At 40.8% G+C, this 12,806-nt stretch overlaps 1 protein-coding gene across 5 annotated transcripts in view; it reads right to left on the bottom strand.

The window, feature by feature from the left end:
- Positions 1-9,710, bottom strand: part of GOLGA4 (golgin A4) — an 80,604-nt gene extending 70,894 nt beyond the window's left edge. For 2 of the 5 annotated variants that reach the window (XM_004676317.1, XM_012720332.1), the window contains exons 1-2: positions 9,360-9,710; positions 1,129-1,218 (exon numbers count right to left, since the gene is read on the bottom strand). In XM_004676317.1, coding sequence (XP_004676374.1) covers positions 1,129-1,218; positions 9,360-9,431 — 162 coding nt within the window. In that variant the 5' untranslated portion in view covers positions 9,432-9,710. Of the gene's footprint in view, positions 1-1,128; positions 1,219-9,359 lie in introns of those variants that run through there. The other 3 variants (XM_012720331.1, XM_012720330.1, XM_012720333.1) reach the window with 2 other exon arrangements.
- Between the last annotated feature and the right edge of the window lie 3,096 nt (positions 9,711-12,806).

Consider the following 12,806-nt stretch of genomic DNA (forward strand, 5'->3'; position numbering starts at 1 on the left):
TAAAAAAAAAATGCAAAAAAGAACATGGTGTCTTTCCCTAGCCCTGATCACCATTGAAAAGTCCACGAGCTTACAAAGATGGAGGCAATCCATGTGGCACATCAGACCTCTCCTGTTTTCACTCACTGCTCCCCTCAGCAGTGTATTTCAGTAGATCTGCCTGTTCTGCTCCCCACTCTGTCTCTGTGAATCCTTTCATGTTCCATACCTCTGGCTCACACCCCAGTTCTTATATGCATAAACAAACAAACAAAAATTTTATAAAAACAAAATACAGAGCAACAGTAATTTTCATAAACTCCTGGTGGTAAAGTTCTATAACATCTGAAAAACATGAGTATTATCTTCTAAGGTGTTAAACTATCTATGCCCTTTGACCCAGTGATTCTTTTTCTAAGTATATACCAAAAGAAATACAGGGACGTGTATACAAAAGAAACACACAATAATGTTCCCAGCAGCATAATTTACAATAGCCTAAAACTAGAAATGCCTAACTATAATGTTCACATTTAGCAAGCATTTACCTTAAGTGGCAAACTATAAAGAAAAATAAGGAAGCAAATAGCAAAAAGTCAGGATGGTAGTAATCTTTGTGGGGCTGAAAGGGCATGTCTCTTTTCTTGACATGGTTACTGGTTACATGGGGATTCACTGATTGATGTATTTGTTTTACCCTCTTTTCTACAGCTGCATCACAGTTCACAGAAGGAAAAAAAAAATCTAAACTCCAGTGCCATCTGCAGGTCACAATGAATCAGTGAAGTACCTGACAGTTTTTAATCACTAGCTTGAGATATAGGACTTTTCCCTAAATGAAACAATGTTGAACAAATTGTTATGAAATTATTCTGAAAACTTCAAATATTAAATGCTGGTACATTATCCTCTCAAATTAAAATGTACAAAGAAAACATATTTTACAAAAGCATTACCACTATTTGCAAAAAAGGAATTACATTAATAATAAAAACAATACCTAGAAATTATTAGTAACATAATTATTCTTTGTCTGCAATACATGAAGCCTATCAAAATAACTTCTCATCTTGTTACTAATGGTAGCATTACATTTTAGACTAATAAGTTTCTTGTGAGAGGTTTTTTAAAGAGAAATTCCAAACTTACTTCTCTATTGGGTGTACCTTCATCAAGTTGCTCTGTAATTGAAGGTGTCCTACTTCTGACTCCTGTTGGTGTTGAAGAATTGGAAGAAGCCTAGATTAAAAAAAAAAAGTGCACAAATTAGAAAGACTACCTTAACTAGAATACTATGAACTAGATAGTCTTTCTCTGTCAGGCCCAAAGAACCCAGTGAAAGAAAGGAAAAGATCAAACACCTAAGAAACAGAAGATGATAACCAAAGCACAATCAATTATAAGCCATAGGTTATCTATTATATCCTTGGTCTGACTCTGATCAAGTACTACACTCTTAGTAAAATTACCTTTTGGAGAGCTCTATGCCCTTATTTATAAAATGAGGCTGCAATGATAAGACAATATTATTAGGGGAAACTGAAATTAGGTAAGGAGTATATGAAATCTCGCTATACTCTGCAACTTTCCTGCAAATCAACATCATTCCAAACTAAAAAGTCCATTTGAAAAAAGAAAGATTGAGGGCCTCCCTGGTGGTGCAAGGGGTTAAGTCTCAACACCAAGAACCTATCAGCAGCCACTGCAACACAAGTCAGATCCCCACCAGGGAGCTGACCTATATGTTATGTCAGCAGACTTTTCCTGTATCACCCGCTGCTCCACTCAGTAGTGTATTTCAGTCCATCTGCCTGTTCTGCTCCCCACTCTGTCTCTGGTGAGTCCTCTCATATATATATTATCCTCCAAATCCCCACCTTGTTCCTCTGGCCTGCACTCCAGCTCTTGTATGCATAAATAAATAAAATAAATTAAAAAAAAATAAAAAGTAAGGCCCTCCCTGATGGCGCAGCAGGTTAAAGCACAGCACTAAGAAGCTAAAGCACTTCAGCATGACTTGGATCCTCCCGCCCCCGGAGGTGACCCACATGGTGTGGCAGACCTCTCTGACCTGCCCGCTGCTCCTCTCAGCAGTGTTCTTCATCAGTCTGCCTGTTCTGCTCCCAGCTCTGTCTCTGGTAAATCCTCTCACTGTCCCTGCACCTCTGGCCTGTACCCCAGTTCTGTATACATAAATAAATAAGTAAAAATCTTTCCAATAAATAAATAAAAAGTAAGATTGTCTATTCAGTCTTTAAGGTGTCTTCTAGTTCTAACATTCAATATTGTGCAATGCACAGTTAAACATCACTCTAGTCAAGGATCTTACTTTCAGTCCATCAAATACCCCATATAGTGAGATACTGAGATACTTTAGTTCTGTAAAGAATCTAACTCCTATAATCCTTAGTACAAAAACTCTCAGGAGCAAAGGACCAAAATGTAAACTAGGGTTTTGATTTTATATTGTAAGGTGAGTAGAATAATAACATAATAATAATAAAATGTCAGAACTTCCAAGACCCTCCCCTACCCATGACAGAATAGAGCTGAACTCATCTACTGAGAGGAATAAGTCTGCCTTACCCTAGTAGTCTATACAGCTCCACATATAACAGGTATTTAATAAATATTATTAAACAAACAAATGAATGAATGAATAAACAAAATTTCACCTATCAAGTCAGTGCACAAATCATTGTGGATAGGCTGGAACACAAAGATCATAGGGAATGTTACACACACACACACACATACATACACACACATATACACACATATTTAGTTTATGATAAGCCTAACCTTTTAAATCAATATGTTCAATAAATGAGTGGGGACAACTGGTCAATTATATGAAGGAGAGACCCCCCAATCATCTCCTGACTTCACAGTTAAGATTTAAGTGTTTCTTAAAAATCATAAAATATGGCCCTCCCTGGTGGCGCAGCGGGTTAAAGCACAACACTGAGAATCTAAAGCCGCTTCCGCATGAGTTCGATTCCCGCCTGCCCTGGAGGTGACCACATGGCGTGGCAGACCTCTCCTGACCCGCCCGCTGCTCCCCTCAGCAGTGTACTTCGTCGATCTGCCTGTTCTGCTCCCCACTCTGTCTCTGGTGAAGCCTCTCACCGCCCCTGAGCCTCTAGCCTGTACCCCAGTTCTGTATACACAAATAAATAAATCTTTTTAAAAAAATCATAAAATAAAAGACAATATGAGCCTATTTCTATAATCTTTGAATGGGGAAGTGTTTTGTGTCAAAAGCAAAAACCAAAAGGAACTTTAATTAGGAGGAGGGGAAAACTATAAACAAAATATGACAAAATTTTAATACTATTTCTTATAAACAGCTCTTATAAGTCCATAAGTTAGAACTCAGAAGACGTGCTAACCCAGTTTGCTTTTCATCTAGGACAGCTGACCTGAATTCTACCAATGCATACACCCACATGAGACTGAGTCACAAGTCAGCACTAAGAGAAAAGATACATGTAAAATTAAAATTCGTCATCTGGCAAGCCTGGAGACAAAGCCATGAGGACATGAGCTGTGCAGTGGAGGAGAAAAGGCCAGGACAGAGCTGAGGCAGTAGCAACATTCTTATTAGGACAGTCAACACTGTGGCTGGGCCCAGCAAGCAGTCCAGATTTTCAGGCTCTCCTGGAAATTCTGTAAACCACTGATGTTCTTAATAAGTTCCTTTTCTGCTTAACTAATTAGACTGAGTTTTGTTGCTTACCACTAAGAATTCCAGCTTCCTAAAAGATGAGCCAGGAAAAATATAGATGAAATTAGTGATATGTAGAAGTTAGCTTAAGGGATAACCAAGCTTTTCTCAATCAAGATAAACAGAAATGATAAGGACCTAAAACACATAAAGAAAATGGCTGACTATAAAATAAAGCTGAAAGTCTTATTAATATTTTAAATATCCAGAAATGTGTGACTAGAAGTCAACACTACACTTAAAAAACGGCAAAAGAAAGCAGTCATGGAAAATGTTTAATCCTAAGGACTGAAACTAAATTACAAATGTTCAGAGCACCTTAGAAATAGCCTTCACTGAAACTGAAGGAAATTCAATAAATCCTTTCTACAGCAAGAGCCATAAATTTCAAATCCTGCCAGCTTCAGCGGCTATAGATGATTCAAAGAAAGCCACTATGAAAGGAAAGAGTTCTGCTTGTATCTACTTTCAAATGATTACATATAATGTCTCCTTTAATTAAAAAAATACTATGGAGGCAAACCTTAGTAAAATAATCAGGAAAGTACCAGACTAGAGGAAATAGCTCTTGTCCAACTCTCCACTGTGAGTCCATCATCTCCAGGTAATCTTTGAGTTAATAATTCAACTTTCCAAATCCCAATTACCAAGGAAGGGTTACTCTAGATAGTGACTTTCCAATCACAGGAAAAGTATAGCAACACAGTGAATTTTTTTAATTGGCACTAAGTATTTTGATCTTGGCCCAGTGTGGGCCTAATCGGTAACCTAGTCTCATCATCACTGTTAGTTCTGGATAAACTAACAAAATCAAATGTTAAGGGTTACAAAGTTGAAGAATCGTTTCCTAAACATACAGTCCTCCGATGAATAGTACCATCTGGCAAGCCTTGGTCTGATGACTTGTCTTCCTCCAGAGTTGCAAGAATAAGGATCACATGAGAAAAAAGATTGACTGTAAAGTATATATTACATGCATAAAAAGTGCAAGTGTTTATTCCAAGGTCCTGGATCATTAATGGGCTATCCTTGCTTCAAAATATAAGGGATTTAGAGTCCTTCAACTAATTCTCTTAGCCATGAGAAATCTCAAGACTAGTTCTTAAGTTCTTTGTCAAGAAGCCTAGTGGCGGGCTTCCCTAGTGATACAAGGGTTAAAAACACAGCACTAGCAAGCTATGGTAAGCCACTGCAGCATCAGTTGACTTCCATGCCCCACCAGGGAGATAATCCACATGGTGCAGCAGACCTCTCCAGTCTCACCTGCTTTCAGCAGTATATTTCAGTCAATCTGCCTGTTCTGCTCCCCACTCTGTCTCTGGTGAATCTTCCCACGCCCCAACACCTCTGGCCAACACCCCAGTTCTTGTATATATAAATAAATAAATCTTTAAAATTTTAATAGAAAGAATGACTCGCAATATTTCCATTGCCAACCAAATGACTATTAACTGATCATAGGCCTCAAATTCAGTATAAGAATACATAATATATAAAGCAGAATATTAAGATGACCTCAAATTGCCCTTGCCCTATGAATATGATATCATTCCCTTGATTATCTTACATTACACAGCAAAATGAATTTTTCAAATATACAAGTATAGTTAAGGTTACTAATCAGTTGATTTTTAAGTTAATCAAAAAATTATCTGAGTGGGTCCAACCTAATCACATAGCCCTTCAAATACAAGTCTAGAGTGCAGAAGCAGCAGGCAGAGAAAAACTCCTGCTGTCCTGAAAGAAACAAAATGCCTGTGGGGGCCTAGTGATAAGGAAAAACAAGTAGTCTCCAGAAGTTAAAAGTGGCCCCTTCAACAGCCAGCAAGAAGTAAGAAACGCAGTCTTAACAAACACAAATAACTAAATTCTACCACAACCATGTGAGGAAGGAAAAGGACCTTAAGTTCAACAGTCAGGATGACACTCTGATCTTACTTAGGCTTGTAAGACCCTTAGCAGGGAAACCTGTCACACCATAACAGAGTTCTGACCAAATTTTTGTAATTATTTCTAATTACCGTCACCTTTAGGAATAATGAGCCTTGAATATCATGTTCCTATGCTGTTTTTGCATTATCCATTGAGACTGTACTCAGTTACCACCCTAACCCTCTCCAAGCCTTCCTGTGTGCAATCACACACTACCACTATAACTGTGCCTCGCAATCACAAGGTACAGAGACTACATCTACCTTTCAAACACCCAGTATAGCACCTTAACAGGCTGTATTAAATAAATAAGTGCTCTATAGTTACAAATGCTTTCAAATACTTTCTCTCTTATAGCCAATGTGAAAAGTAAACAAGAAGAAAGATAGTATCATTCCAACTTTCCTGATGAGAAATAAGAAGCTCGGAATGCTTATGTGGTCTGCCCAATTGCAAACTGCAAAATCTGGGTCAGCACACAGGTCTTCTAATCCCCTCATCCACTGGGACCCAGGTGGGAGTGTAGGTGCAGGGTCACACACTGAAACAAAAATTTTACAGAACCTTAGCCTTTATGATATAAGATGCCATATGTTCTGACCTAATTTATTTCTTCACTTAAAAAGAAAACTGGGGCCCTCCCTGGTGGCGCAGCGGGTTAAAGCACAGCACTGAGAAACTAAAGCCACTTCGACATGAGTTCGATTCCCGCCTGCTCCGGAGGTGACCACATGGTGTGGCAGACCTCTCCTGACCCGCCCGCTGCTCCTCTCAGCATCTGCCTGTTCTGTTTCCCTGGTGAACCCTCTCGCCGCCCCTGAGCCTCTGGCCTGTACCCCAGTTCTGTATTCACAGATAAATAAATCTTTATAAAAAAAAAAGAAAACTGATCTCAACCCACTGATTCAATATCCCAGTTGAACTGCTTTTATCATATCATGCTGTCTTCACACAAACAGTGTTGATGACATGGTCACTAAATCTTAAATCTAGAGTACATCAATACATATCAATACATTCAATATATTGCAACAACAACAAAAAAAAAACAGAAATTAAAAAGCATAAATTCTAGCTGAGCAACATAATCTTAGATTTCCAGTACAAGAATGTAGACTAAACACTATAGTTTACTTTAGCTCCCTCCAAAGAAAACCACTGAAATGAAAGTTTTAAAAAAGAGAGAGGGCCCTCCCTAGTGTCACAATAGGTTAAAGCACAGAACTATGAAGCTATCGAAGCCACTGCAGCACAAGTTCAATCCTCAGCCAGCGAGGTGACCCGCATGGCGTGGCAGACCTCTCCTGGCCCACCCACTGCTCCCCTCAGCAGTGTATTTCAGTCAATCTGCCTGTTCTGCTCCTCACTCTGTCTCTGGTGAATCCTTTCACCCCCTGCATCTCTGGCCTATACCCCAATTCTATATGCATAGTTAAATAAAAATGTTTTAATTTAAAAAAATGTTTTTAATTAAAAAAGAGAGTATCTTCAACAAAGGTGACAAATTTCAAAGACTGAAAAACAAAAGGATTCAATTCAAACTGGTAGCAAAATCAGGTAAGCAAAACTCCAAATATACATAGAAGACTGCAAGAGACAGCAGTAACTTTTCCCCACAGGAAAAAAAAATAAATAAAAAATCACAGGTTTTCTGCAAGAGGAGATTATTGCTCTCGGGGATTAATTAAGGGCTTGTGAGACAAACAGGTATTTGGGGTCAGCTTCCTCCAACCCAAACATATCTCAAGACAAAATTAATTGCCAAATATAATGAGCAACCTGCCTTGGAAAAGTCAGAGCTCTAATAGTGAGAACTGAAGCCACAAAATAGCAGGGTAAAGATACACCCCTGTTTGCCCACTGTTATCCCAGTGTCACCCAATTCATGCAAGTTTATGTTCCAAGGCAATTATTAGAGTCCCTGATCATCCTTAAAAATGTTTAGATGATAAATTATATGGTGACATTAAAGGAAGAACTCCTTTTGTATTGGCTGGCAGATAAGGAATTCTTATTTGACTTTCCTCCCTATCCATATCCTACACACAAATTCTAGCCTTTCACATGAGAGAGAAGCAGGTAAGAGCAGTGTCAAAATAATCATGTCAGCTGTCAAAATAAATTATCCTCTGGGACTTCATAAATATCAATAAACAGCCAACAACTAACAAAAAATTTTTCTTAAAAAAACCAAAAACATGAGTAAATATAAAAAGTGTAAGACATGACCCAGGGGCCCTCCCTGGTATTGCAAGAGGTTTAAGCTCAGCACTATAAAGCTGTCCATAGTAGAATAAGTTTGATTCCTGGTCAGGAAGGTGATCCACAGGCACAGCAGACCTTGAATAAGAGGGAACTGCCTTTCACAATCATGAAATTTGAGGACATGGTCCCTTGAACACAAAATAATTTAATTTCAAAAACGATGACCTTGATACATCAAGAAATGATAATCAACAAATTCCAGGTTCCTTACTTAAGAAAACAACATATATATATATATATATATGTATATATTCTTTCACAAAATCACAAAATGATTGTTTTTTTATTCATCCTAAAAAACAAACAACAACAACCAAAAAAACCCTTAACTTACTGAAACCAATAATCTAGGTCTCCTCCAGAGGGGTTCTGAATAGAAGAATCAGATCACACAGAATCAAGTTTCTATCAGTAGTTGATCACTAATAATTTACTTTTACATTCTGGATAAATACACATATTACCAAAGAGGACTGTTTTATCTTTTTGTACAGTTATTTTATTTAATCCAGATACACTGTCTCAGAGACATCAAGCTTTAGAAACTGGGTGCTCTCATAAAAGCTTGGCCTTTCTTGTCGAAACCCTAAAATTAAAGAGATTTGCTCAATCTGTTAAGGCTCAGAAAGGTTAGGGAGAATTTAAGCAGAAGTCCTCTCGGCAAAGAAAAAAAAAGACCAAGTGCTGCTCGCACCAAAACACACATTCAATAGCGCTTAGGAGACTGTTTCTTTAACACTACCAACACGCCCCCCTTTTCCTGGAAACTGTCATTTCCTGAATCGAAACATCTGAGAGAAACAAACGTTAGCAAGACTCCTGAATAGCTGAAGCCGGGCAGGAGACAGGCACTGGGCCGACACCCCTGAGCGTCAGCCCCTCCGCCAGTCCGGGATCAACCAAGTTATGCGAAGTGACTAACAACTCGTGACAGCCCTAGGCGCTGGACGCCGGCCATACCTCCACCTCTTTCAGGTCCCAAAGCTCCAGCAGGCAGGCAGCCTGGCCCTCATTCCTAGATCAAATTAGGAGACTTTCATCTGGGGTCCTGCAAGAGTCCTGGCCTCATCTCGGGTCGGGATGGGAAAGGGGATTTCATCAGAGGCCAAATGCTACAAAAGAACCAGGTTTTCCCATCCAGCCCTCTCCTGGGCTGGAGTTTCGAACAGGCGAGAAAACCTTCGAAATGGGTCAAAAATTATGCAATTTCGGAGTGCACAGGTCAGATGTCACAAAGGATCCGCCCACCCCCACCCAGGCTCCTGAAGGCGAATTTCGGGACACAGGACTTCAGTCAGAAATCAGAGGACATAGACCACCTGGAGCAGATTACCGGGTCAGAGTTTGGGGGAATACTCAGTTCTGAGATCAAGGATCACGAAAGAACCTCCCCTCCTCACCGCCCCAGAAGGTGCCAAAGGTTATCAAGAACTAAGGAGAGTGGCGGCCACCGTACCTGAGAAGAGGCCAGCGCCTGCTGGAACTGCTGCTGCTCCTCGCTGATCTTTTGCTTCAGTTTCCTGAACATGGCGCAGTGCGGGGGTCCTGAGTATGAAAGAGACCTGAGGGGCGAATGCCCGGGGAAACCCAGCCGCGGCAGCAACTACGGCTACTCTAGACCAGGGGCTGCGGGGGCCGGGCCTCGCTGCCTCCTCCTTGTTGGACTCGCAGGCGGATCAGGACACTTGTCATGCGGGTGTCGGCGTCGCCGCCGCCGCGTTTCTTTCTTCTGGTTGCCACTGGCTGGTCTCGGCCCCCCATCCAGCCACGGCAGCGGCGGCGGCGGCGACAACGGCAGCAGGTGAACCGTGTGCCAAAGGCGCCTGCGCGCCCTACGTGGAGCTGGCCCGGGAGGCTCTACGGAACGCCGGAGGGGACAAGCGCGGTGTGGGGCCCGCACATGCGCGCTCCGGGGTAGCGTCCGCGAGCTGCTGCGCCAAGGCAGTGCTGGAATCCTCGCTGGAGCGGAGGAATGTGTTTAGAGCCAAAGTGAAGACTGATGTGAGTATTACATTGGCGCAGTCCCGGGCTTTGGCTCTGTGAAGTCAGGGTTGGAGGGAGCCGCTTCTAACCGAGGACGGGGATGGGGGTGTGGGGATTTATTTATGCATACAAGAACTGGGGTACAGGCCAGAGGTGCAGGGCGTGAGAGGAGACACCAGAAGCAGAGTGGGGAACAGAACAGGCGGATCTACAGAAGTACACTGCTGAGGGGAGCAGCGGGCGATGCAGGAGATGTCTGCTGGGCCAAGTGGGTCACCTCCCGGGTGGGGATCGAACTCCTGCTGGCTGTAGTGGCTGTGGACAGTTTCATAGTGCTGCACTTTAACTCCGTGTGCCACTAGGGAGACCGCTCAAAGAAATAAATTACATGACATTAGCATCACAGAGGATAAAAAGTAGGTGAATAGAAATATACTATTGTAAGATTCTTTATATATGAAGGGATACAATGTCCATTGGAGTTAGACTGATTCAAGTTAAAGTTGATGTGGGCTCTCCCTAGTGGCTCAATGGATTAAAGCACCATAGGATGAAGCACTCTGAAGTTACTGCAGCTGGAATTTGATCCCCCCCTCCCCAAGGGAGCTGACCCACATGGCTGACCCACATGGCGCGACAGACCTCTCTTGGCCCGCCTGCAGCTCCCCTCAGCAGTGTATTTCAGTAGGTCTGCCTTTTCTGTTCCCTACTCTGTCTTTGGTGAATCCTCTCACACACCACACCTCTGCCCCATACCCCAGTTCTGTAAGCATAAATAAATCTTTTTTTTTTAATGTTGATGCATATTGTAATGCCTAGAGAAACCACTAAAAACAGAAAACAAAAGATACAGGCTTAAATTCCCACTAAATATATAAAATGCAGTGCTAAAAACCTCAAATAGGGCCCTCCCTGGTGGTACAAACATTAAAGCGCAGCACTATGAAACTAGAGGCAGCTGCATCAGTGCAAGTTAGATCCCCAACCCAGGGAGGTGACCCACATGGCACAGCAGACCTCTCCTGACCCACCCTCTGCTTCCCTCAGCAGTGTACTTTGTCAGTCTGGCTGTTCTGCTCCTCACTGCTCTGGTGAGTTCTCTCACCACCCCTGCATCTCTGGCCTGTACCCCAGTTCTGTTTACATAAATAAATAAATCTTAAAAAAAAACAAAAAACAAAAACCCACGTAACCAAAACAAAGATAGAAATGGAGAATGAAAAAACAAAGTGACAAATAGAAAACAAAGAACAAGTCAATAGATGTAAACCAATCATATGAAACTTACATTAAATGTAAATTTATCAAATACTTCAATGAAAAGGAGAGGGATATAATAACTTGTGAGGCAGCCACCTTCAATAAAAGACAGTACACGCAGGTTGAGCCATCTTCATACTATCAGCAGCTAGAGGAATAAATGCCTTAGTATTGAGAGCACTGGAGAAACCTGAGTCATAAGAAAACAGATACATCTATGATAATATCAAATAAAGTAGACTTCAAGGCAAGGAATATATTAAAGAAGAACATTTCAAAATTCAAGGAGTCTTAAAAATCAGGCCTTCACTGGTGGTGCAGGGGGTTAAAGTGCAGCACTGTGAGGCTTTCCATAGCCACTGCAGCACAAGTTCGATCCCCAACAAGGGAGGTGACCACGTTGCCTGAGGGACCTCTCCTGTCCCGACCACTGATCCACTCAGCAGTGTATTTTGGTCAGTCTGCCTGTTCTGTCCCCTACTTTGTCTTTGGTGAATCCTCTCAACTCCCATACCTCTGGCCTGTACCCCAGTTCTTGTATGCATAAATAATTTTTTTAAATCTTTAAAAAAAAAGTCTTAAAAATCCTAAACGTGTATCTACCTAATATGTAGAAGAAGCAAATACTGACAGGACTGAAAGGACAAACATGTAAACTTCCATTTATAGTTGGAGATAGTAACACAGCTCTTTCGATCTTTAGTAGAACAAATAGACAAAAAAATGTCAGTAAGGATATAGAGGATTTTGGTCAGCCAGTTCTGCTTAAATGGTGTTTCAAAAGCTATTCCCAGCAACTGCTAACATTAAATGCCAAAAATGAGGAAAATGAAGATTCATATATTAAGCATTGATAATATTTACTGAAAATATCCACATATAAGTGGACCAACCCTGTGGTTCAAGGGTTAAATTCTTTTACTCTGAGTAAAAGTGAAGTGAGTAACAACAGATCTGGAAGAGATGGAAGTACTAGACAGTATACTCTATTTTATGAGAAAACTTTGAAACTTAACATGTTTTTAATATTTACTTTTGCAAAAGAACTTGGTAGAGCCAAATAAATCAAAATGGTTGGAAAACCCTCTCATGAAAAAAAAAGATCCACACATCAGTATCTAAATTTAGACTATGACTCTCCCTGGAATTTAGCCTGTTTTTCAGCCTGGAAACTTTTTTTTTCTCTTTAGTAAATTGGAAGTTTGAAGGGGAGTGTGCTTTATCTCTATCTACACCTGTGTAGACAGAAAGTAAAGAAACAAGGGGAAAGTGAAAGGCTACATTATTATTGACCTGGTTTGACAAATATGTACAAAGAAGAGCAAAAAAAATAGGTTTCTCAGAGTCTTATGATCTCAGTGACAAAAACTAGAAACTGATCTCAGGCCTTCTTGCCCTTTATCCTGGTCTGCAACTGTTGAATGTCTAACACTTCCTTCTCTGAGACACACCCTACCCAATTTTTTTAAGCAGTTCAATTTAATTTTTAACAGTCTTGTACTTTGTTTACATGACTTGCCCCAGGGATGTTTATACAGCTGATGACTCATAAATTAAGTGAGAAAAATCAGCTAGAGGAGAAACCCAACACTGGGCTAAGAAAAAAAATCTTATTTTAAGAATGAGGCTGCTTGATAACAAAGAGGAGGATTGCTTAGGT

The sequence above is a fragment of the Condylura cristata genome, unplaced genomic scaffold (genome assembly GCF_000260355.1).
Source record: "Condylura cristata isolate star-nosed mole 26May11 unplaced genomic scaffold, ConCri1.0 scaffold00004, whole genome shotgun sequence".
Taxonomy (NCBI): domain Eukaryota; kingdom Metazoa; phylum Chordata; class Mammalia; order Eulipotyphla; family Talpidae; genus Condylura; species Condylura cristata.